The 25,534-nt window shown below is 38.9% G+C and overlaps 2 protein-coding genes across 7 annotated transcripts; one reads left to right on the top strand and one right to left on the bottom strand.

The window, feature by feature from the left end:
- The first annotated feature begins 349 nt into the window (after positions 1 to 349).
- Positions 350 to 11,086, top strand: trmt9b (tRNA methyltransferase 9B). 2 transcript variants are annotated; one of them, XM_047392599.1, is made up of 4 exons: positions 350 to 617; positions 5,824 to 6,021; positions 6,167 to 6,340; positions 8,442 to 11,086. In XM_047392599.1, the coding sequence occupies exons 2-4, from the start codon at positions 5,865 to 5,867 to the stop codon at positions 9,401 to 9,403; spliced, it is 1,293 nt and encodes a 430-aa protein (XP_047248555.1). In that variant the 5' UTR covers positions 350 to 617; positions 5,824 to 5,864; the 3' UTR covers positions 9,404 to 11,086. The 2 variants fall into 2 exon arrangements, with proteins under 2 accessions (XP_047248555.1, XP_047248556.1); XM_047392600.1 differs by lacking the exon at positions 350 to 617 and adding an exon at positions 933 to 1,469.
- A 2,662-nt stretch (positions 11,087 to 13,748) lies between these two features.
- hdac12 (histone deacetylase 12) lies at positions 13,749 to 23,756 on the bottom strand. Of its 5 annotated transcripts, XM_047390904.1 has the most exons (9): positions 23,339 to 23,756; positions 22,028 to 22,152; positions 18,833 to 18,976; positions 16,135 to 16,294; positions 15,851 to 16,047; positions 15,605 to 15,755; positions 15,296 to 15,412; positions 14,034 to 14,176; positions 13,749 to 13,939 (listed from the first exon to the last, which is right to left on the bottom strand). In XM_047390904.1, the coding sequence occupies exons 2-9, from the start codon at positions 22,124 to 22,126 to the stop codon at positions 13,916 to 13,918; spliced, it is 1,035 nt and encodes a 344-aa protein (XP_047246860.1). In that variant the 5' UTR covers positions 22,127 to 22,152; positions 23,339 to 23,756; the 3' UTR covers positions 13,749 to 13,915. The 5 variants fall into 5 exon arrangements, with proteins under 5 accessions (XP_047246860.1, XP_047246863.1, XP_047246862.1 ...); XM_047390907.1 differs by lacking the exon at positions 22,028 to 22,152 and having other exon boundaries at positions 23,277 to 23,535; XM_047390906.1 differs by lacking the exon at positions 22,028 to 22,152 and having other exon boundaries at positions 23,339 to 23,535.
- Positions 23,757 to 25,534: the final 1,778 nt, after the last annotated feature.

Here is a 25,534-nt window from a genome sequence, read left to right as displayed (position 1 = left end):
TTGACCAAAACGTCTTATTATTTACTACTACTACTACTTATTTCTTAAAAATATATCACTAACATTCCACTTTTTTGAAGGAAGAACCATCGATTCCAGCGAAAAGCCTCCCAGGATTGTATGATGAGCTGGGGTGAGGGATGTCTGAATCTCCCTCCTCCACCTGTTACTTTGACCCAATCCCAGATTAAATGAAATGCATGGATTTATTTAAGGAGCATAGTGTGCTTAAAACCAGAAATCAAACGAAAACCAATGTCATTTTTGTAGATTTTCTACCTTGGCGGTATTTAACATTTATTTTGAAATGCACCACAGGAAGTGTTGTTCTACACTCTCACCGCCTTGACTCGTGAAGAGCCCAACATGCTATGGATATGAATATGATGCCGTGCTGCGGTTGCGCTCCAGGCGGTCACACACACCCACTGGAGGTGTTTCCTTAGATTTTTGGTTCGCTCCAGCCGTTCTCCCCACGCCGTCCACGATGTTCCCGGTGTCTCTTGTGAGCAGCACCTGCCTCCCATCAACATGACGGGTCGAACATTTAGATCCACTGAGGGAAGTTTAACTCCGGCGACCTGAGGATAGGGGCGGATAATTTCACCTCAATAACAGTAAGCGAATTTAACACTGTAGGTTTTTTTTTTTTTTTTTTTTTTTTTTTACTATATAAAAAAATTAATGCAGAGTATGAATTCATTTGTGTTTAAGGTGAAACATTTAGGAATATATATGTAGAGAGTGAAGCATTTGGCGTTGATGTCTTTTAATTAAACTGACGGAAAATCCAATCTAGAAACTTTAATAGATGAACCTAATGATGATGTCAAACTATTTATTTTTAAAATGTGCTTTTATAATTGATAGAAATTTCAATACATTTTTCCAGTACCAGGGACTGGGCTCTCCTGCCTGGTGCCCTTGAATAGACAAATTATTTACATTTTAAAAACAGTACCATGCAGTTTTTATGTCATGAGCCCTCTCTCCATATTTTGATGGATCATGAACAGTTGGCAGACCTGATGGATAAATCAGTTCATGTTCCTCCCTCTGCTCAGATATCTGTTTTTTCAGCACATCAGCTGCTTATATCTGGGCTACCATCCGGATCTAGCAATATACACCCAACATGTTATTGGGTTTAAATCCAAACAGTTTTTAAGCTATCAGTTGTGTCTAAATATATCTATATGGCACTTTGTTTTTGTAATTATCCACCAATTCTTCCAACAACTATGTATCTGTCAGGCATAGCATCTTTCTCTTGGTTTAATTTTAGCTCCAATTGTCAGTCGGAGCCAGTGCTGTAGCCCTCCCAGCTGCTGGTTACATAATGTTCGCTTAGGACTACCACAGTCTACTGAGCAGAAGGAAGAACTTGAATTTTAACAGAGATAATATAGTAAACGAGGCTGCATTCGAGCCATGTGGTGGATGTTTTACTTCCACTCTATTGGGATGATGTAAGTAATCCAGAAACAGGTCTGAGAGAGAGACGCATAGGAGTACATAGGCAAGCGTCCTGATACACACTGAGGGGATGGATCTGACAGTTTATATAGACAAAAATAGACATTTAATATGTCTCAGTTCAGTCTTTCCCATGTATACCCTGTTCCCATAATCCTTATTGTGTCCACTGAAATACTGCATCCTATAAAATAGATCAGACTGTCTTTTTGGAGATTTAAAGGGGAAAATGTCTGGCATTAGATGGTTCATTAGATTCCACTGCTGTGTTTACATTAAATTGATGCATATTTCTTCACTGACCGACTTGTAAGAGTTAGATAGGTTCTTGAAATTGTTCATCCAAAAGGTATGACTTTGCGGTGAATAAAAAGACGACATGAATATCAAGTGAAGCTTTCCTCTTGAAGCTGTTTTATTTTTAACGCTGCAGTGCTGCTCGATCCTTCAACGTATGGAGGCTGTACTCAGACAGATGCATCAGCAGTTAAATCTCTGTCATTGCAAAAAGAACAAAAACTTGTCAAGTATTGCGTTGTGGCCAATATCTCTGAGAGACTTTACAGCAGCTGTTTCAATAAAGAATTTAGGTTTTGTTCAGTTTCGAACAGCTTATTTAAATTTGATTTGAAGGAATGAAATTAAAGTATTCTATTCTTATTATTTGATTGTATGTAATCCACATCAAGGCTGGCTTCACTGCAGTAACATTTGTGTGTGTGTGGTTAATGGTATTATTTGGTTCTTTACAGCAAAAACATAAAAATCAGCTCAAAGGAAAGAGAAAATATTTACATCCATGGTATAAAACTTAATTTTTAAATAATGTGTTTTGTTACAAGGTGCTAATAATTGGAACTGTACCAAAACATTGGTGGCTGACCAGAAATAGGTGATTTTTACCTTGTCCGGCCCTGATAAGTTGTAACAAGCTGGTAAGAAACCTAAAAATAAATGTTTTCCAAACAATGAATGCACTTCGCTTAAGAGCTACCAGAGGGATCTGATGTTAACACTCATTGGTGTGGAAGCTATTATAGACTGAAGAAGACTCACAGTTAGTTGAGTATCAACCAGAGCTTTAAAATGAAGTCGGACGAAGCGCAGAGATGGGAGAAGGAAACCGTATTGTTTACGACATCTTGAGATATGTCTGCCTTTCATTCAGGGTGGAAGACAGAATGACACACAGCAGGACCTACATCAGGTAACAGGAAGGCTGAATGGAATACAGCTCTCTTCTGTCCTTTTCAGCTTTCAGCCTCTGCTTTGGGAATGCTTACAGCCTGTTGGAAATCTAAGATAAAGGTCTACATTTTCTAGGGAAAACACACGGAACCCACAGTTTTAGTAATACTAGCCGCGATATCCATGCTAATTGCTGAGATGCTGGAAACAATTCAAAATGTCACCATTGTAATCATTTTGTTTTAAATAGTGAAACATTGTTTTACAGTCATCGCTCTTTCACATACACAGCGTAACATGGCCTCTGCTTATAATGTATATAATATAAAATGAATGACCGTTCATGGCAGGAAGACTATATTAAAATATTTTAATGCCCTTCCTGTGTCTTTTTATGTTATTGTTTGTAAAGAGAAATTGGCCAGAATCGGCATCACCAGGTAAAAGCCTTACAGAAACCGGAGATCAGAAGTTGGCCGCAAAATTCAGATTGCTGCATCTTTATTAATTTCTTCATCACTAATATTTGTTGAAGAAACATCCAAATGAAGATTACGCAAAGTATAGGTTTCAAACTACTACAATGGTGAACATTTTTGATTGTTTTATTCTGCATATGTTGTGTAACAATATATTTGGTTTTGCTATGAATAACGTCATAGGTGCCAAAGGAAATTATTAACAAAATTAGAAGTTTTTATTAAAGTTACCAAGTTGGGGCACCACCTGATTATCAGGAAATAATAGCCAAACGGCTCTCAGTCTCTGTCAGTTATTGTTTTATGAAAACCTGCTTGGTGGGGTGTGGTATTACAGAACAATAGATGAAGGAATGGATTTGTGCGCTGGTGTTCTCAATCAACATGCGCTGCACACATTTACTGAACAAACACAACTTCGCCCTGAAATACAAGAATTTATTAACAAAATTCTTTAATGTTACATACTTTAGTCAAGCACCTCTTTAACTAGACCGGTAACATTCAACTAAACTAAGTGAAATTGAAAAGAAAACGTGAAAAAAAAAAAATAAACAGGAATAAAACTGGAACCAGTAAGTAATGAAAAGATGCAGTGATCGTTCAATGTGAGTTAGTATGTTTAAGAACCAAGTTTTGTTCTGGAGGAATTGGGAATGAGGCCAAAGAACAACAGTTGCCAGGTGTTCAAACAACCAGTTCAAAATGCAAATCAGAAGGGTAAATAAAACATTATATTATACATTTCAAAAATTATTTGCTAATTTAGAAATCAATAACATTTTGCATAATTGGTCCTTAATGTTGTGTTAAGTAGCCATCACAGTGACTGATGGAATGGAGCGGCAGACTACCAAGATGGTGGTATTTAATGAGAAACACGTCTCTTCTTGGAGAATCTATACTCAGATTCTTTCTGCAGGAGCTTAGACAGCCAGGTCCAGGCTGCTAATCGTATTTTCTGTCTTTTTTTTTGTTTTTCTCTGTGTGTTGTTCAGTTCTTGTTCTCTCCTACAGCCGGGCCCAACAAGAGTTTCATTCTATTTAAATTTAATCCAGTATATTCAGTTTCATACCATATTTATACTGTCCTTTATTCTGTAAATTTAGACTTAATTCAATAGTTGTACTACTATAGAATGTCTATACATTAAATTAGGAAAATATTTGTATATTTCTGTAAATAAATTGGCAAAGTTTAAAAACATCGATGTACACCTGACTTTTGTACATTCAAAATATATGTCATTATAGCCACCATGTGATGGAGGCTATAATTCAATCACAAGATCAAAACCACACCGGGTGCATAGGGACACTGCATTTTCAGGCATTTGTTGCCTAACATATGTAATCCTTTGTGAAATAATCTAAATTCTTTGTAGCGTTCTGCTTGAGGCCGCCGTAGCAGCAGCATTGCAGGAGCGAAGCGCTGCATTCTAATAAACTGTGGTCTGCAGGGAGAACTGATAATAACACAGATCAATAATACCTCATCTCTGAAAGTTTTAGTATTGGTTTGCAGTGGAGGGTTTATCGTACAATAAGAATCTCAATGACAAGCCGATATGAACATGAAAATCCCAGAATAAAATGTCCTGCCATTTGTGACACCAAAGGTTCCCTGCAGCAGCAAAACTACACAACAATGATTCATGATGTTTCTTTACACACTACCAGAGATAATTGTTTACTGTATTTAAAACATACGTTTTCCATAATTGCTGTGGAAGTGGAGCTGCTTCATTAGATTACTTCTGTGTTTTTTCCTAACCAGTGTATGTACATCTGGAGGACTGCATTATGAACATGAGATGGCTTCCTGACGCTGCTGGTCCTTGAGGCACACAGCAGAGCACTTGGCATTAAATTACCACTGCTGCCTGACACATGTTCGAGTGTGTTTGCTGATTAAGGCTGCCAGCTGACCTTGCAGGACCTTAACAAACATGTGGTGAAAAACACCATCACGTTGTTCCCAAGGGTTCCCATGGATTTTTTTTCACGTCAAAACCTAAACATTCACTTGTACTTTAGTGGAATGTAAACTGATAGACTAACACAAAGTACTGTTAGGCATATCTGTGAAGTGGAATGAAATTCCTGTTCAAAATGCTACGCTGGTTGATGAGAAAATTGATGCAGGTAAATACAAGGAAATTCTGGAAGAAAACCGTTTTTAGGGCTTTAAAAAACTGGGAGAGAGGTTCACCTTCCTCTAAACATGAAACAGAACTCCATTATAAGCATATTAATGTGTCGGATAGCCTAGTCAAAGTCAGAACCTATATCCGAATGGGAGCCTTTGGCAAGATTAATTAATTGATTCATATTCAATTCACAGACTCTCTCTATCCAATCTGACTGAGCTTGGGCTATTTTGCAAAAAAAAAGAGGCAAAAGGTTTAGTCTCTAGATGTGGAAAGCTGATAGAAATGTACCCCCAAAAGACTTGCAGCTGTAATTGCAGTGCAAATGGGATTCTACAAATTACTGACTCAGGGGGACTGAATACAAAGGCACACCACACTTTTTTTGGTGTTTATCTCTCAGATAAAATCTCAATACATGACATTGAAGTTTGTGGTTCTAATATGGCAAAGTGTGAAAAGGTTCAAGGGGAATGAGTACCATACCAATTTATATTTGATTTTTTTAATGAATTATTTTGTTCCATGAGGCCATGAAGCTGTGAGGCTGCAGGAGGCAGCCTGGACAAACATGATGGAGGAGGCTGCCAGTCAACTGGAGAGGGACCATGTGCACAATGTCTATGACAAGATTGCTCCATATTTCAATGACAGCCGTTACAAAGCCTGGCCAAAGGTGCGACAGTTCCTGCTGGACCTGCTTCCGGGGAGCATCGTAGCTGACATTGGTGGGTCACACCTCCAGCCGTTACATCTCGGAAATGTGGTGACGTGATTATTTAGACAATGTCCTTTTCTGTGGTACAGTGACATCATTTAAAGGAGGTTCATTCATATTAATTGTGTTATTTCTCTGTAATTTTATGTTGACAGGTTGTGGCAATGGCAAATATCTCCACATCAACAAGGAAGTGTTCAAGCTGGGGTGTGATGTTTGCCGCCCCCTGGTGGACTTTGCTTGGAGTCAAGGACACGAGGTCCAGATGTGCGATGGGCTGTGCTTGCCTTACAGAGACGGCTGCTTTGATGCTGTGCTGTCTATAGCGGGTAATTGACACACACATACACAGCTAAAGATGGCTGATGCTGTTGATTATTCCATATGCATGAGCTCAACATCTCCATCTGCCATTTGGTGTATATTTCATTACCTCTTCTAATAATATACATCAGTTTACAGCACCATGTGTTGCCAAGTCAACAGTGTGAAATAATTCATGTGTTCTCCAACAACAGTGTAATATTATGCTCAGATAGTGGAGTAGTCAACCACACAGTAACAGTTTATTCTCTCTGTACATGGCAGTCCTGATAGATAATGATCTGCGTGCCTTATAAAAGTATTTTCCCCTTGAACGTTTTTATTTTATTGTGGTTTTATGTGAAAGATCAAAACAGACCAGTGTATAAGTGTGAAGTGGAAGGAAAATTATTGATTTTCAAAAAAAAGTGTGGCATGTGTTTATGTTTGGTCCCCTTTATTCTGATACTCCAAAGTAAAAGCCAGTATTCATCCATCCATCATCCAAAAATGGAAAGTAGACTAAAAACCTCTCAAGACATCCACTGAAGCCAGGGGTTCCCAAAGTGGGGGTCGCAAGACACCAAGTGGGGGAGTCGCAAGATGATTTTCAGAATCATTTTGATGTGACTTCTGAGGTGTATGGAGGGCCAAAATGGACCAAATTAAGTAAAGAAATATCATATACCATATAAATATACCATAAAATGTCCTATTAAATTATTTAATTGTACCATTTATGTATTTAATACATTATTAAATGATTAATTATAGCAATCAATCATTTCACTCTATATTTATTTATTAAAGAAATAAATTCTGAGTTAAATAATTATATTTATTTTTAGGGGGTCACCAGTTCTGGTACTGTTATTTGGGGGGGTCACAGGCTGAAGTGTTTGGGAACCCCTGACCTAAGCCATATAGTTGTTTTTTTAGGCCCTCCACAGTGGCTCCTAATACCCTTGGCCAGTAGTGTTGTAGAACTGAACTGTTAAAGCGAAACAATTTTTTTAAGCTGTTAAAAGCTATTGGATTTTAAGGTGTTTGGAAGGGTTACCTTGCAGCTTAGAGGGGCATTATTATTGTGTGGATTTTAGCAATTAATTGACCTGTTGCACACAACTTAAACATAGTTAAGTACAGAGGCAGCACTCTTTTTCAGAGAAAAAGAGTTTATTTATTTATATTTGCTGACTAGGCCACATTAAGTAAAATCGTAGGTTCAAAAGTGAGCACAAATAACCCAATGTGAAGGCCTACCAGCTTCATCGGCAGTTATTTCCAGCCATTGGAACGCTTCTTTCCATGCTGGATCGATGCCAGACCTCTGTGTCTTCTGTTTGCTAAGCCCTCCAACAGCAGAAATGACGTCCTTGTCTATGACTGACAGTGCTAGTACTGGCTGCAGGCCCGTCATTTTGCTCCTCGCCGTTAGTGGAATGACCATCACCCAATTTGTGCTTGGCAGCTATCGGGAAGAACGCCGTGATATGACGCCGTTTATACCTACCCTTCAAAGCTGACACGATTTTAGAAAGCTTCACCGTTAGAAGTCGCACAGGGTCATAGGGGAAAAAGGAAGCGGGAACAGACTCAGCATATGTTCAGTAGCCGACATAAAAACGTCATGGAGGGAGCCCACATGTCAGTCAAAGGGTCGATACGCTCATAAAAAATGAGCGTATCGACCTAATTTCAGCGTAACGGCGACAACTTTCAGCGTAGCGGCCCGCTGGCGAGAACCCTGCAATCTGGCTGAGCTTGAGCCATTTTGTGAATAAAAATGGGCAAAGATTTTAACATCAAGATGTGCAAAATTAGTCGACCCAAAAGGTGGTTCTCCAGACATTGTGATTTGAGGGATAATTACAAAGGCATGCTACACTTTTCAGTTTTTTAATTAACGAAAGATGTTGAAAATCAAGTATCAGTTTTTTTTAACTTTATATTAATTTATATTAATTATCTACTTTGTGGTTGTCTATCACATATTTCAGTAAAACAGATTTGTGGTTGTAAGGAGATAATATGTGAAAGACCTCAAGAGGTGTGAAAACTTGTGCCGAGCACTGTAAATATGCACCCTCCATTCTTCTATATTCTGAAAATATCTGTGTTTTGCAGTCATTCATCATTTTTCCACCAAAGAACGTCGTATTCGGGCAATAAAAGAGATGGCTCGCACTTTGCGGGTTGGTGGACGCATCATGATCTACGTATGGGCCATGGAGCAGAAACGGCGGAAATTCGAGAAGCAGGATATCTTCGTTCCATGGAACCCCAACCCTCATTTGGCCTCCAGCTGCAACAGAGAGGATGCCAAACCCAGAAGACGAGTTACAGCACAGAGCGTGAGTGAAGTCATAGACAACACTGAAAATCACAGGAAGGTTAGAAGCACATCCTCTGTGGCAGATGAAGAAGACATGACCCAGATGGTGCCGCAGCAAGGGACACAGAGGCTGTGGTTCTTCTCCAGGTCTCTGGATTCTGTGTTTGACTTTGGAAGCTTAGCCATCTCTTGGCCGTCCTCCAGAGACCTGAGACAGTTATCATCAGCCACAGGTGAAAGCGAGGGAAACAAGGCCAACCAGCGGGTGAGAGGACGAGGCCTCATCAAGCAGGTCTCAAGCTTCTTTTCCCCTCCATCTGTGATTGGATCAGAGGAGGACGTTTTTGATTCGGATGTAGACTTGCAAAAAGGTCAGAATGATTCAGGAGGGCCTAGCAACCCAACTAACAATAAAGGCAAAGAAAATCAAGGCGTCTCAGTATCTTTAGTGCAGGAGTGTGGCTCACTTGCTCTGCCAGATCTTATCTCCTTGCAGCAGGAGCATTTGAAGCAGTCTGAAGATCAAAGCCCCAGGGAGCCCATAGGAACAGAGCAGCAGGAAGGCAGAGAGAGTCCTGAGGGGAGTGAGGAGCAGGTGGAAGCTTCCTGTCTGAGGTATTATCACGTCTTCAGAGAGGGAGAGCTGGCAGAGCTGATAGAGCATCACGTTGAAGAGCTCCATGTGATACACAGCTACTTTGACCACGCCAACTGGTGTGTGGTGGCAGAGAAGGTTCAGGTATGGAAAATTTGATTTTAACTCATGGTCTTCGGCCCATATTTTAGCCCTACACCACACACATTAACATTGGACATTCTAGGGAGGAAAATGTCTTTAAATGTGCAGCTACTGTCAGGGTTCTGACACCCAGCTGAATGTCTCTACTGAGAAAGGTACGATTTTACATTTTTATTAGCACTGTTTAAGATGCATTCAGTTAAATGTTTCAGCTAGGAGGATAACGGAGTGCTACGATGGCCTGCTGTATAATAAAAAAATATATATTTTTAAGTATTCATTCTGTATGAAAGCAAGAGGACAGAAGCAGTACCATTATATCCCATCTTGAGTTTTCTTTTTCTATTAATTTAAACTCTTTTATAAAGGACTTGTCCGCAAAGGGAGATGTTGATGAACGCACTGTTTCCTTTTTGGGGCTTAAAAGCCAAAGCAACATAAGTAAGACTGACCGACAGTAGAAACTTCCATTGGTTTTGGTATTTTAATAATTTTAGGCCCGTGGAAATCTCTTGATATCTGCCTGTTTTATGAAAACGTGGTTATTACCTGAGTATGTAGAGCTAAACGCACATCCGGCATCCATTAGTGTTCTTTATTTGTTTACTAAACAGCTCATACAGTTCCTTACAAAATTATTAATATATCTCTTTTTCTTGTTTTGTCATATTACTACCACAGCCTTTGATGTATTTGATTGGACGTTTTATGTGATAGTAGTGCATAATTCTGAAGTAAAAGAAATATGATGCATTGTTTGAATTTTCTATGTGAAAAATAAACTAAAATCTGAAAAATGTGGCATCCCCGCAGCATGATTCTGCCACCACCATGTTTCAACCATTGGGATAATGTTTTCAGTGCACTGTGAGATGTTTAGTTTTGGGATACTGTTTTATTACCTAAACCTGCTTCAAAACATCTCAAGAACTTAATCTGTTCCCGCCTGGTGATTTTTTAGTCTTCATGATACTGTTTATTAATGTTCTCTAACCAACCTGTGATGCCTTCACAAAGGCGTATTTATACTGAGATTAAACTACACACAGGTGGAAAGTGTTTATTAAATATGTAACTCCTAAAGGTAATAGGTTACCTGGATTTTACTTACGAGTATATATTTAAATGGGGGTGAATGCAAATGAAGCCACTTATAATATTTTATTTTGGAAAACAAAATGCACTACTTTGCATTGGTTTATCACATAAAATCCTAAATAAAATATGTTGAAGTATATGCTTGTAATGTAGAAAAAATGTGTATAAGTTCATGTGGTATGAATACTTTTGCAAGGAACTGTAAGTCATTTATTTTACAATTAGTGCTCTGAACTGTTGAGAACATCTTCTAAAATACTGGTGTTTCCTGTGTGAGTGTTTTGATGTTAATATCAGGAACAGCTGCATAATGTCTTGTAACAAGCTGAAAATACCAGTAGTGTGTTTCAGCAAATAAACTGCCTCATTTACTGTGAATGAAACATTGCACTGTAACACTAATATGTCACTGCTTCATGTCTATATATGGCATAGAAAAGTGACACTTATGTCTAACTTTGTGCTTATCTGTACTCATTGTGCCAAGAAGAATGCATTTCTTTTTAATAGTGTGTGTGGACCAACTGTTTACGTGTTACAGGTACCTCAGTATCTTATGATTTGAATCATTTTTCCCTCCATTAAATAATTTTGTCAAAAGTGTTGTGTTTCAATTATTGACAAAACATTATCTTAACACATGAAAGAAAACAATCACATACAATTCACTCATAAATATCCGATATAATTCCATTTTTAAGCAGGTGACACTCGTATATTTGCATCCCCGTCAGTATTTTAAACCCTGTAATTTCTAAAAAGCCTGTCATGGATGTTAAAATTGGCACCATTTATGATGATATTAAATACAGGAAAAGCTAAGTTCATGAGGTCAAATGGCAGAATTGTTTAAACTTCCTAAAATTGAACTTTATCAAGCCATTGAGAGGTTTTTAGGTATCGTTACTGATCACAACTGGCCTTTTAAAACTCACACTGAAAGATTTGCTTCTAAGTTGAAAGTTAAACTAAGTTTCTGTTATAGAAATAAATCTTGTTTCTCAGTCCAGGTGAGGAAACAGTTGGATTCTGCAACCCTTTTTGACTTATTTGGATAAAATTTTGATCAACCGCTCTTTTTGAATGCTCCTGACCAGTCCCTACAGAAGCTGGATACTGTCAACCATTGTGCTTCGTGTTTTATTACTGGTTGTAAAGAAACTGGGTACATCACTGTCCTCTATGCTGCTGCTAAACCATTGTATGCCTTCAGACATTGACACTTTGACCTTTCTACACACGTCTCTACTTTGGCTGTTACCTCTTGATTTTGCATAAGGTAATACCAGAGATATTTTACAAATATTTGTTCCCAGAATGTACTGCATGGTGACGCAGTTGGTTGCAATCTTGCCTTGCAGCAAGAAGGTCCTATGTTCAACTACAATCTTGGGGTCTTTCTGCATGGAGTTTACATGTTCTACCCATACATGCGTGCGTTCTCTCCGGGTACTCTGGCTTCCTTCCAGAGTCCAAAACACGACTGTTAGGTTAATTGGTCTCTAAAACTGCCCTTCGGTGTGCATGGTTGTTTGTCAATGTGTGACCCTGCGATGGACTGGCGACCTGTCCAGGGTGTATGCCGTCTCTTGCCTGTAGACTGCTGGAGATAGGCACTAGCTCCCCTGTGACCCTGTACGGAAGACGTGGGTGTAGAAAATGCATGGATGTTCCCATAATAAGTAAACATGCTTTTCAACAAGTAGCCCGTTTCCTGGGTTAATGTAGAAAAGGACATGAACTGTCAGAGCTGGGTCTCCCTGGGAAATTTAGGTACGTTTTAATGGTAGAAGATTTCACTTGCTCAGTGTGACTGTTTATGATGCTGTTCAGCTGCTTATGCTGAATAGTAATTGTAGTTTGTTTAAAAGCCCTGTATTTTATTCGTTAAATGTTTTACTGCCTTGCCTTTGAGCCAGGTCTATCTTGAAAAAGAGAATACATTCTTAACAAGAAATTTTACGTGAATGAGTAAACGATAATCCTGAAACTAGAAAATTTCTGAAGAAATTTAGACAGGGCCTGTGTCTTGGTGTACGCTTTTTGGACCAGAGAGGCTGCGATAGTCCCAGTGTGCATCAGGATGGAGAGTAGAAGGCAAAGATATCCACCTAGACCTGTTCTTGTTTGACCAGTTGCACTGGGCTGTGTAAGGCTGCATCTTAAGTGTGAGAACTATGCTAAAATCACATTGTATTCCATTATAGGCTTAAAATACCAAATATAACTAAGGAATGTTGATGCTTTTATTTTGAAAATAGCAGTAAGGATGAAAGGATGTTTGACCCATTTTCATCACTGATTGACTCCCAGCAATATTGTTAAGACAAATGCTGCAATTATTTGCTGTGTGAAATATGAAGGCTTTTATTTTGTAGAGTATGTGTTGATCTTATTTTGAAAGTCCAGCATGGTTGTGTTTTAAGGACTGACTTAGGTCTGTTACTAATATGCTATTCTAAAATTATTGTGTGTGCCATTATCAGCTTAAAAAACAAATCAATGGAAGCTTTTATTTTGAAAGGTTCAGTAAGCTTTATTTTAAAAGGCCAACATAGTCCCATTTCCAACACTGGTTGAGTCCCAGCACTAGTGTTCAGCCAAATACTGCAATTATCTGCTGTGTGAAATATGAAGGCTTTTATTTTTTAGAGTATTGTCCTTTTTTGAAAGTCCAGAATAGTTCTCCTTTCAATATTTGTGGAGTCATATTATGCTTAATTCTGCAGGGTCTAAAAAGTGAAAAATTGGAAATTAAAAACGCTAAGGAATTCAAATGAAGCAAAAAAAATACTATTGAAGACCGTAGGGTTCTTGGACATCCCATTTCTGAGTTTCCTTCCTGATCCCTAGCCAGCCTTTATTTAGTTACTGGAGCAACTAGTGTTAGAATTGCTTAAAACCTTTGTTTTGGGTCATGATTCATCTGTATATTTTCACCAATTAAAGTTAAAAAATGTGTCAACACGTCTTTGCCATTACTGCCATTTTGTCGCCATCATTCGTTCTCCAGTTATCGTTTCCCATTAATCAGATATAGAGTCCATCTTTTTAAAAGGTTTATAGGAAAGTGTAATCTGGATTTTTTTTGGAGGGACATGAGCGTAAATATGAATGTTCTGGAAAACTAACTGTTTATAAGGTGGTTATTAATTCAGGACCAATGCCTGAAAAGCATATTTGGAATTTTTCCCTAAGTCAAAAAAAGCTTTAGTGAAAGTATAAGGCTATTTTTTCCAAGACTTAAAAAAGAAAAGAGCGATTTTTTATGTTTGTTGCAATTCATTTAATTATAAAAGTGCACATTTTATTACAGGTAGACTGCTTCATCTAAACTCCACAGCAGTGAACAAATACATTTGCTGCTTTCCCAACTATTGGGTTTTGAAGGTCACAGTTCTGAGGATCCACTTAGTTCAGGACATGGCTTTACATTCCACACTCCTGCCAAACCTGAAACAGGGAGACGACAAATGCAATAATCACTCCAACTTCAAAATGATGTCTGGACTGAAGGGATGTGGTTAAGCAACTGAATTTCTTTTACCTGAGTAGCTGCTCTGTGGACAATGGAGTGCCTGAGGGCCAGCTTGTCGATGTCTCTAGAGTATCCCCCACCGATAACAGTAGCGATAGGAACACCTCTGCTTACCACAGTCTTCATCACATAAAGATCCCTCTGGTAGAGCCCTAGAAGAAATATTACAGCCTCTTTTTAACAGCCATGCACCGAAAAATTGTCTGGTGACTGAAATGAGATGATTTTCACCTTGACCAACCGTGATGACTGATCGGCAAGACTGAAAAATCTGATGTTTTTCCAGTTAATGAACACACCCTTTGCATGCGCTAACAGTTTGCTCTAACAGCAACACTTCATTTGAACAGAAAACATGGCGCATATTTTATTTGTTCGCAGTTTTGGTTCCTACTTACCAGAGAAAGGAGCAGATCGAGCCAAAAGCAGGAAGACTGAACGTATTAAGTTGCTTTGTTCTATCTGTTGATTCAAAGGTCTACCTTCTCTATGGAATACACACTGCTGTTTACAGTTACCAATGCTAACAGTGCTAACTGTTTGCTAACCTAAGATGCTAAAGCCAGTTAACTCCGGAATCATCATGTCTTTGTTTGAAAGGAGTAAAATCTGGTTTTACAGCGACTGCTTTCTCTTACACACGGCGTGAAGTTGCTCCTAGGATAAATAGTTAATGACCGCTCACGGAAGGAAGGCTTGAAAAAAATTATTCAAATGCCCTTTTTATGTCTCTCCTATACTGAAATTCTTGAAGATAGAAGTGATATCGGCAGGTCACAGCTTCACAAAAACAACCAAAAAGACTGATTGCTGGACCTCTACCTTTCAAACTTGGCAATGTCTGGATAATTTGGTTCAGCCTTTTCAGCATTTGCTGTTTATTTTTGTACCTCCGAGCAGAGGATTTTTTACAGGAGAAAATGGGCTCTCGCTGCTGAGTATATGCAGAAATGAGTGCCAGAGCAGCATCTGTCAGTAGCGCTCATGATGCTATTTTTGCTGAAGAAGCTGCATGGTTTGTTAATTTAATTCCAAATGTGTTTTATTATCCATAATAGAGACAAGATTCCCAGCTACCTTTGCACGTTATCTCACCTTCTGATGCTTCAAACATTTTACTGCGGAGCTGTTTTCAGAATTTGTTCGACCAACTGCAGCCTACTTTTTGTTCTCACTTGTCTTCCTTCTGGAACATTTCTGCACTTTAGTGTGAATGCTACAACAGCTTCAGTGTGTAGATAAAATGCCTGAATGCCAGAAGAAAAACTCACCGTGGTCTGTCAGTCGGAGTCTTCCCAGTTCATCTTCCCAATGTGGATCAATACCAGCATCGTACAGAACCAGGTCTGGACGGAAACTGTCCAGCAGCCAGGGAAGGTGGTCTGCTACTGTTGATGACAGAATCGAGTAGCTAAAATGTAATTTATTCAAACTATTAATACAAATAAACAAATACAAAAGTAAATCTATTTGGGTCTGAAGAAAAAAACCTACAATTTCAGAACCATTACAGGTTTTCTGTATTACTACAGAAATGTGTTGGACACATGCAGAATTCATGATTATCGTTGTGAACATGCCTGTGAAGAGGTATTCCTTGTCTTCCAGCCCGTCCTCAACGCTGATATCCAGGTCACTCTGTTGTTTGCGGAGAGGGAAATTTTTCCCACAATGCACTGAAAATGTGAACACAGACGGCTCGTCTTTAAATATAAAAGCAGTGCCGTCACCCTGCAGGACACAAAACATAGGAGTTAAATGAAAGTTGATCCTAGAAATGAAAATGAATGCTAGTGTTAACTCATAATGACTTAGTTAAACTTCACCTGATGAACATCTAAATCCACGATTAGAACCTTTCTTTTCCTTGATGAGCTGTTCATGAGGTATTTGCCTGCAACTGCTAAATCATTGAGGAGACAAAACCCCGAGCCGTAGCTGGGAAAAGCATGATGGGTTCCCCCCGCCGTGCTGCATGCCAGACCCCTCTGCACAGCGACTTCAGCAGCAAGAACAGTCCCACCTTTCACGAGAGGCAGAGCGACTGTAAACTTTTCTGTACAATCTGACTAGGTAGTCAGGTCTCCAGCTCAAAGCTTGTTCCTCTTACCTGTTTCGTATCGACACCGACGCACAATGCCCTTGCTCCAAGGAAAGCCCATCCTCCGCTGTTCTTGCTCATCTATTCTCCCACTTATAAAGTTGTTCAGGTAACCCTCAGTATGCACGCCGCTGAGCAACTCCTTAGAGGCAATCTCAGGAACCCACACCTACTGTAAGGAAGTAGATTAACATTAACGGGAAATTGCACCTGTTTTACTCATTTTAGGTTGTTGCAATTTTTTCTCTTACAATCAATGGACATTGCCTTGCAAAGTATTAATATCCCTTGAGCTCTTTCACATTCAGCTATGTTCCAACCAGAAACTTCCGTGTATTTTCCTGTTTTTTTAATCTGATGGAGCAACACAAAACAGCTCATAATTGTGACCTAGAAAAAGAATGAAGGGTTTAGGTCAATTCACCTCTTCGCTAATTCGTACACCATTGAATGCCAAAGACCAATAGTTTATTTTATGTTGTGGATAAGTATCATTAGATATGGAGATAAATGGTTAAAAAATTTGAAAATTAGTTGCATAATTTACCTGTGTTCATCACCTTAAAACCTTGTACTACACTGTGCCCCGTTTGGGCCAGCTGACTCAAAAATGTGACAGATTAAGACTGTATTTTTTAAAGGTTTATTTTGTGGCACTAGTGGCCTTTGTTTTTGTTATTTTTCTGAAGTAGGCAGACAGGAAGTAGGGTTGAGAGAGGGGGAAGACATGCTGCACAAATCTCCGTAGTCAGGACTCGAACCCCGTGACAGGAGCATCAAGACTGAAGCCTATGGGTCACGCGCTCTACCGCTATGCCACGCACCACTACCCGGGTTAGGACTCTTGATGAAACCAAAATACTGGCTACTATTTGTTAGAGTCATAAAACCACATGTCCTTACCAGAATAAAGAAACCATTTTATAACCAAGAAAGTTGGGTAATGAATGTGAATCCAAAACCCGAACTTTCACAAAAAAAAGGCTATGTTAGGCAGAAAACTTACACTGCACGTCACCCTGAACATGCCATCCCAATGGTGAAACATGGTGGTGGCAGCATCATGTTGTGGGTATGCTTTTCTTCAGCTTTCTTTCTGCTCTCGGTGGAGGAGGACGCTTTTTCTCTGTCTCCCGCACCCCTCCCATATCTGCCCTGCTTCAGCTCTATGTCTTGTCTTCTTTTTGGAGCCTCTTTTTGCATGTCTTCCAAATTCTGAGTTATGGATTTGGTCAGCTGGCCTCTCAATGCAATTGATCAAATTTTCTCGATGAGAAGACAGGGTGAAGGAGAGCCCACTTCAGTCGAGGATGTGGAAAATATGTATATAATTGGATGTTTGATATCAGGATTTCCGCTTTTTGGAGTCAGTGGTTACCTGGCATATCGAGAAATTCGGAGAATGTCAGCAGCTGTTCTGGCCATTGTAAGGCTGCCTGGCATGTGTGATGGGATCTTCAGAGCGATCAACACTCAGACTGAGATGTTAGGTGAGCTGAATCGCAGACTGGATGTGATCCTTACACAGGATCGCAGGCAGGTTGCGGTTCCTGGACTCAGGGGTGAAATGGTATAAATCTTGGAGACAGTTGTTCGTTTGGATCTGGCGAAAGTCCAGGAATTTGGCTGTTTGGATTCGCCTTTGAGAAGCACCATCGAGACTCTCAAGGCTGACGGAAAATTAAGAGTCAGCCTAACCCAAATAATTGTTGTTTTTCTGAATCTGGCTCCCCTGCACGGCCTTGATGGCTGGCTATCTTCAACTTCTCCTGGAAGTTATGTAAACATGACGCTCTGCTCCCTCTGCCCCCCTCCCTTCCCTGAGGACATCTGTGGACCTGCTCAGAACTTTGTGGCCGGTTGATGAACATTCCAACGTACCATCAAGGACAATGGCCTCTGGGAAAGTGCTTCATGGACTTACTTGCACACACACACATGCTCAAGATAAATATATGCACCCCCTCAAACCACCTTCACTGATCCCGGCATGATGTTGTTTTGTGAACTTGTTGCTTTTTTGTGCTGAGGTTTTTTGCAATCTCAAACTGTATCCTGCTAAGGATAAAGTGTGAAATAGTGATTTGTTTTCCACTACTTATCTAATGTGGCGTCTTTTCTCATCTAACAAGGGCAGCGCCTGTGAGTGGGCAGTAAAGCCTCGGTGACCCGTCCCCCCCTTGTCTTGTGTCATGATGTATGTTTGGATGGGTTGTACTGGAATTCTAATTTCCCCTCGGGGATCAATAAAGTATCTTTGAATTGAATTGAATTGAAGCAGGGACAGGGAAGATGGTCAGAGTTGATAGAAAGTTAAATAAAACTGCTAAAAAATTATTTTAAATGTTTGGTGGTTGCCAATGAGCGACTAGGAACACAGAACTTTATGATAGATTTTAACTGTGGTTCTTTACCAGATTTCCTGAAATGTGTACACATCTTTTATGTACTTCCCACTTAGGTTTGGGTAACCTTTTCTCCCCAAACCCTAACAGATGCACCACAAATGGTGAGGTACATTGAATAAGCCTGAAAATAAGTGGGGAAAGCTGCCAGTTCCTAAAGAAAATGATAAAATACGTTCAAAAAGCCTGGTAACCCACTGCTTGAGAATAAGTACAAAAACTAGTTGTCCTTTTAAAAAAATAGTTTTGCAGAGAAAACATAAAAAAAATCTAATAAGGTTTTATGTACTTGTCTTACTCACCTGTTTCTCTGTAATGACTTGGTCCTGAAGTAAGAAGTGTAAAACTCGGGGGAACTTGGCCATCGGGAACCTGTGATTGGCTGGAAGTTCGCACACGTACATGCTGTGATGAATTATGGCCAGTCCGCTGGATTCGGGTCTGACCTGTGGGGTGAACAGGAGGTTCACTGAGGTCAGGAAACAGACATGCTGAGATGATTTTGATATTCTGCAACAATCTGCAAACAGTTTTATTTTTAAATAACATTAGTTCTTACTACTTCCGCATGGAAACATCTGCCAGAGGTAAGAGCGAGTCCAATAAGCCGCCCGACTTCAATACGGCGGTTTGGGTAAAATATTCTCTTCAAGCAAGTCATGTCTAACTAATGTTGAATAACAATCGCTTATCTAACAGGGGAATGTTTTAACTTCCTGTTCCTGCTGCTGCCATCTTCAGTCACGGAGTACAAATAACGCGAAGTGTTGGTATCGTGGTGCCTTGTCGCCCTCTACTGTCTGTTATTAGTCACTACAGAAGCGGTTCACTTTAAGCTTTTACTTTACAAAAAAGATGGAAAAAAAAGGTGGAGTATCAATATTTGTGCAAATCAATGTATATTCTTCTCCATTCGCAGTATTGCACTAAACTAAATAACAGACAGATCTGTTGGCATTATGAAACTTATTTGCCATATTTGGCACAGTGCTTGTGGTAAAAATCTGTAAATGTTCCGTTAAGAAGACTCAGCTGCATATCTGTATTCTTTACTTTTCATTGTACCACTTGAGAGACTCCAACTAGAACCAAATTTGTGGGTTCTACACTTGGCCAAAAAAAAAAGAAAGATTTTAATTAAGATTAGAAGTAATATTGTTGCACTATGAAACTAATCAACATCAACCAGGAAAATTGTCTGCCATTACATAATAACTGAAATACACTGGTCAAATTAAATCTAAAAATGTCTACCTAAAAGCTGTTGTTGCCCTAAACACTGCAAATTCATCCAAAACCTAAATAATTATCATTTTCATTTTCTTACTGCAATATCAATACATACAAGTTTAATATTCTAACATCTTGAACATGACATTCCAGTTGTTTCTTTATTATTTGCTTCTATCTATATTATGTGTATGTGTGTGTGTTTGTATATGTGCATTTATGTATGTTTGTGTATATTCTCACATAGAATCAGAATCGCTTTACTGTCATTGTAAAAAAGCATCACAAAATTTAAAAATAGCAGCTCTTGAAGACAGTGTATAGTGTAGAGTTGTATACACACACACATACATACACACACATGATATAGATAGAAACAAATAAACAACCAGAATGTCATGTTTAAGATGTTAGAATATTACATCAGTGTATTTCAGTTATGTCGTGGCAGACAATTTTCCTGGTTGATGATTAGTTTCATAGTGCAACAATTTTACTTCTAATCTTAGTGTTTTTTTGTTTTGTTTTTTTGGCCAAGTGTAGAACCCACAGATTTGGTTCTAGTTGGAGTTTATCAAGTGGTACAATGAAAAGTAAAGAATAAAAACATTTTTTAATTACACTGTCTCATACATTATACATTTTGAATAAATGCTTAGTCGTTTTCTCGAGTGTGATTATTGTCTTTATCTTTGTGGGGTCTCTAACTTGTTCCTCAGGTATTTGGCTCTTCATTGTTGCCCAGTGAGCTGTGTGCTGAAACATGCTGCTACTGTTCCCGTTTCATATCAGATCAGAACACATGCACTGCACCTAAGATAGAATGCACAGCCTTCATTGCTTTACTTTGAGTCCATTTTAAATTCCTCTTTCCTATGATGATCTGCATTCATAATGGTTTCTTTCAAATAAAACCAGACTGAGTCAGAGACTTCCATTCAAATTAGATAAATTGATTATTCACAAGACTTTCATTCTGAGTTTTTTGCCCTGTTTTGATTCATGAAATGATAAAAGCTTCTTTTACATTTAGTTTTCTCAGCTTTCAAGCCATGACAAATTGCTCATCCTTCCTGCTGTATTGACATGTATGAGGATAGCTGTGCTTCTTTGAATTCACTGCACTTCCTTTTTTTTTCTGCACCGTGCATCCCTCTCAATGCTCTTTAGCTGCCACCTTAATGAGGATGAATAATATTAAGTACGCATTAGAAATACTTAAATGTTATGTAGTCTTTGAGTCTTATTTTTGTGTCTGGGTTCACTCCTTCATCCATCTGCTTTACATTGCTGGCAGGTAGCTAGGTGCACCGTCTGGCACACTGTCGTCTCCGGGGATCTTCCATAAATGTGTGTGTGGGTCTGATGAGTCTGGTAGAAGGGGATTATCTTCACCCACACCAGGGAAACGCAAGTGTACTCACGGTCAGATAAGAAAAAAAGACGATTGTGTTGGCCCCAGGTGCAGAGAAAAAATCAATGCATAATAGAGAATGGAGATTAGAAAGCTAAATTCAATTACTGACTTCTGCTCTGTTAAAAGACGTTTCAAAGATAGAGAGATGAATGAGGAGACAGGACTCGCTTCACAAATGGAGGTTTCCAATTTGCTTTGACAGAGTGTATGTGCAGCTTTGTACAAATGTTGACGGATATAACAATTAAATATAATGTAGGTTTTTCATACTGCTCCTTTTTGGCAAATGCTATCTCTTTTCAAATAAATCCTTTGAACTTTACATCTCCTAAACCAATTTTGCTAAGCCCACTTTCTGCTCTTTTATTTAATATTCTACCAGGCTTTGACTAGACCACTCCAACACATTTAAACGTTTCCCCTCAAACCAAGAGTTGCTTCGGATCATTGTCCTGCTTGAAGGGGAACCTCCGTCTCAGTCTTAAATCACAGGCAGACTGACAGATTTTTGCTCAAGAATATCAATGTGTTTAGCACCATCCAGCTTTTCCTCGACTAGGACCAGTTTTCCGGCCCCTGCTGCTGAAAAACAGTTCTTGGGGTGATGGATGTGTTGGGCTTGCGCCAAACATAGCGCTTTCCTTGGTGTCTGAAAATTCAATTTTAGTCTCATCTGACCAGCGCACACATGCCTTTTGGCAAACTGAAAATGTGCGTTCCAACAAGTAATGGCTTTTTTTCTGGCCACTCTTAAATAAAGTCCAGCTCTATGGAGTGTACGGCTTATTGTGGTCCTAGGGACAGATACTCCAGTCTCTGCTGTGGAACTCGGTAACTGCTTCAGGGTTACCTTTGGTGTCTCTGCTGCGTCTCTGATTAATGCCGTCCTTGCCAGGTCTGTGGGTTTTGGTGGACAGCACTCTCTTCGAAGGTTTGTTGTGGTATCCATTAGAAGATGATGGATTTGATAATGCTCTGGGGGAACATCAAAGATTTAGATATCTTTTATAACCCCAACCTGACTTGTACTTCTCAACAACTTTGTCACTGACTAAAATGTTTTTCTACAAGGCATGTGGCTTGTCTGCTTGTGACTTTGGAAATTTTTGTCATGTTTGAAGATGTCGAGTTTGGAGCAGGGGGGCTTTTTGTTGAATAGCAGCCTCTCAGTCAATGGTGATGTGAAATTTGCTTCACTGTGGACAGTATCACTGATGTTCCTGTAGCTTTCAATTCATGATATACTTGAGCTTGGTGGTCCCTGGAATGTTCTGGTCATTGTAAATAATTTCCTTTTGTTTGAGGGTGACAATTTAAGTCTGGCACAGTTTTGTGTTCCAACTAAACAATAATTCAAACATCAAAACTGATTTTTTAATCGATAAAGTAGACTAACATTAAGGATCTAGCTGGTTCCTATCTCCAGAACTCAGGAGAGACGCAGTACACCCTGGACAGGTCAACAGTCCACAACTGTGATTAAAGAATAGCCACAATAAATTCAAACTTGTACATCTAATTCATGTTTTGTACTCTAAACTGTAAATCTAAATCTAAAAATAAAAAACAGCCAATTTAAAATAGTTAAAAATATAAAAAGAAAATCAAAGTTTACAAAACATAATTTGAAGATGTGTTACAATCTTGGATTAGGAAGCAGTGCAGACAGTCAGCTGTTTGCTGCAGTTTGCTTTAGGGCAGCTGTTTTTAAAGCAGCGCTGCATCTCATTCCCCACCATCACAACAAGATGCTTATTGGGTGTTGATCCAATTTTCTTTCTTCTCATTATGCAAAATAAATCAGGTTGAATTTTATTTGGATCTTTATAGATATATATTTTTTTTATCTCAAGACTGAGTTCACAATACACTCAGATTACAACAAAGATTTTTCAGTTTATATTGTAATTGTCCTTTATCATGTGTTTTCCACACAGATGGGATTGATTTTACTCTGCACACACTATGTATTTAGCTCTGTCTATTCTGAATAATACTGTCAACCTGGCAGGTATTTTCATGCACCAAGAGGCAGCATGCGTTTGTTGTCCCAGTGCAGTAGGGTACTGGGTGGTGTCAGACACTGGGTGTGATCATACCTGTCAATTACACAACATCACAATTGCAACGTCAAGCCCACAAACCCCTCAGTCGTCCTCACCCTCCACCTCACGGCTCTGAGCGGAAGGAATTTGCTGGTGGATTGGAGGCCTGGCAGAGCATGTTGTAACAGGTGAGGGCAGGGGTTGTTGCTGAAGGGAATTAATCTGTAGCGGCTGTTGTTGTGTGACTGTCACGGCTCCCTTCTTCAGAAGCAATCCCCCAGTCACGTTTTTTTCCCCTCACATCTTTTTCTTCCTATAAAAACAGGCAAACAGAAGAGTCAGGCAGCGTGTGTGTGCTACACTGTAATTTACACTCACAACAGACAGTGTTTACATCTCTATTCACGAGTGCTGGAAATTATATCCTCTTTACTCTCTGTCATGTCTCATTGTTTAGGAATATTCTGACGGATTACTGAGACCCTATTGTGGGCCTGTCATATGTTGTCAAAACAGTGATGGATGAGACTCTCTTTTGTTAAATATTGATGTTACCAGTCGTTCATTGGTAGGGGTTATTGTTGAACATTTTCAAATAATACAGATGTAAATAGACCAACAGACACACCCATTATTTGTTTATTTTGTTGTCAAGATAGCATGAAAGAAACTATGATGAAAATAACCATGCGTTCATTTGCATGCGCAATCTGAATCCAAGTAGTGAACATCATACAGCATTTCTGAAGGTTCCTGATATTAGACGAACAAACGATAGGACATTTAGTACATAAAAGGAAAAACAACATTATTCCCAGTCCATCAATGGACATGCAGTTGGTTGTTGTGTTTATAAACTGAAAATGGTGGGAGTTCTTAGTTGTGCATGTAATAAATACGGCCTGCTGATTACCGATCAGTTATGATCAAGGGAAATTTGTCTGATTCCGATCTCTGTCTGACCAATTGTTGTATCTTGACTTTAAATTATTTCTGTCAAAAAAAATTAAAACTTCAAAGACCCAAGACCTTTAACCAAATAAAATCAGATTTTATTTTGTTTTTATTTTATCGCTGTGCAGTGTTTTATGTTTATCAAAAAGGGCAAATTACAGAAGGGTTTTCTTTTCACAGTACAGTGACATTAGAAAGATTCTTATACATATTTATGATCAGCTATATTTTAATTTAAGGCATGAATAAGGCCCAATAACTTCAGGTGATATTATACATCGTTATTTTATATGATTATCCAAGTTTTTACTGTTGCCCAGCATTATGGCTAAATAGGAGCTGATATTTCACTTAACAAGAACATTTTGCAATTAAATTTATGATATAATGCTGACTGCCTAGTTTCACTTGTAAAGTGATTGGGAAGAAAATATTTATTCTGAGACTATGTTCATTCTTTAAAGAACTCATCACATTAAAGAGTTTCTTTACCAAAATATGTGTTTAACCCTAAAACCAGCTGTTTTTTAACCAGCAGTTTTTGTAAAATGTGTTATCTTTGCACATTAAATAGCTGCGTGATGTTTGAGCAGATCCACAGAGTGGATAAGAGTGATAAAGATTGAAGCTACAGACAGAAGTGATAATACAGAACATCTGCCCGTGATCTATGGTATGATGGGAATCTGAAGGCAAGTCGAACAGCAACAGAGATGTTGAGTCAGACTGTGTAATTGCTGGAATGTTTTCTGATGATGCTGGAGTTATGGACTGTATTTGTCTGTTGCCACAGCTCTGAGCTGTTCACGTTGCATAAGAGAACAAACAGCATAAGACAGCATATAGAACAGCATAAACAACTCTGTTAAAGCACAGCATGATGTGATTGTTATTAGACTATTAGACTATAAAACATGCATTCCATAATTTCCCCTCAATGTTCTTCACATAGATTAGAGTTGTTAGTCTATGCTGTTTTGACAAACTCCCTTATGTTCTGTGTAAAAATAACACTGCAATGCTGGCACATGTTTCAGCAACACAGTTGGCTTCGTTCACTTTAATCTCACTATGCTAGGAAGACTACAGGTACTTCAAAATGTCTGTCTAATCTTGGCAGCTGTTGTGATCCAGATAATAACGCCAAGAGGGAGAGAAAACCCAGCATAAAATGTGTTTTTGTTCATACAAAACTTTCTAACAAGTCCAAAATGTTTTTCTTTAATGTTTTTAGATGTATTATACAGTAACTGTCAAAGAGGCTGGATGTGGTACTTAAGGGCATAAGAATAAGTGAGACCAAATAAATCAGTTAATATAAAGTAGGTAAAAGAAATATTGAACACTTCAACAACAAT

This window comes from Girardinichthys multiradiatus, chromosome 18 (genome assembly GCF_021462225.1).
Source record: "Girardinichthys multiradiatus isolate DD_20200921_A chromosome 18, DD_fGirMul_XY1, whole genome shotgun sequence".
Taxonomy (NCBI): Eukaryota; Metazoa; Chordata; class Actinopteri; order Cyprinodontiformes; family Goodeidae; genus Girardinichthys; species Girardinichthys multiradiatus.
This window is presented reverse-complemented; position numbering and strand designations above follow the sequence as displayed.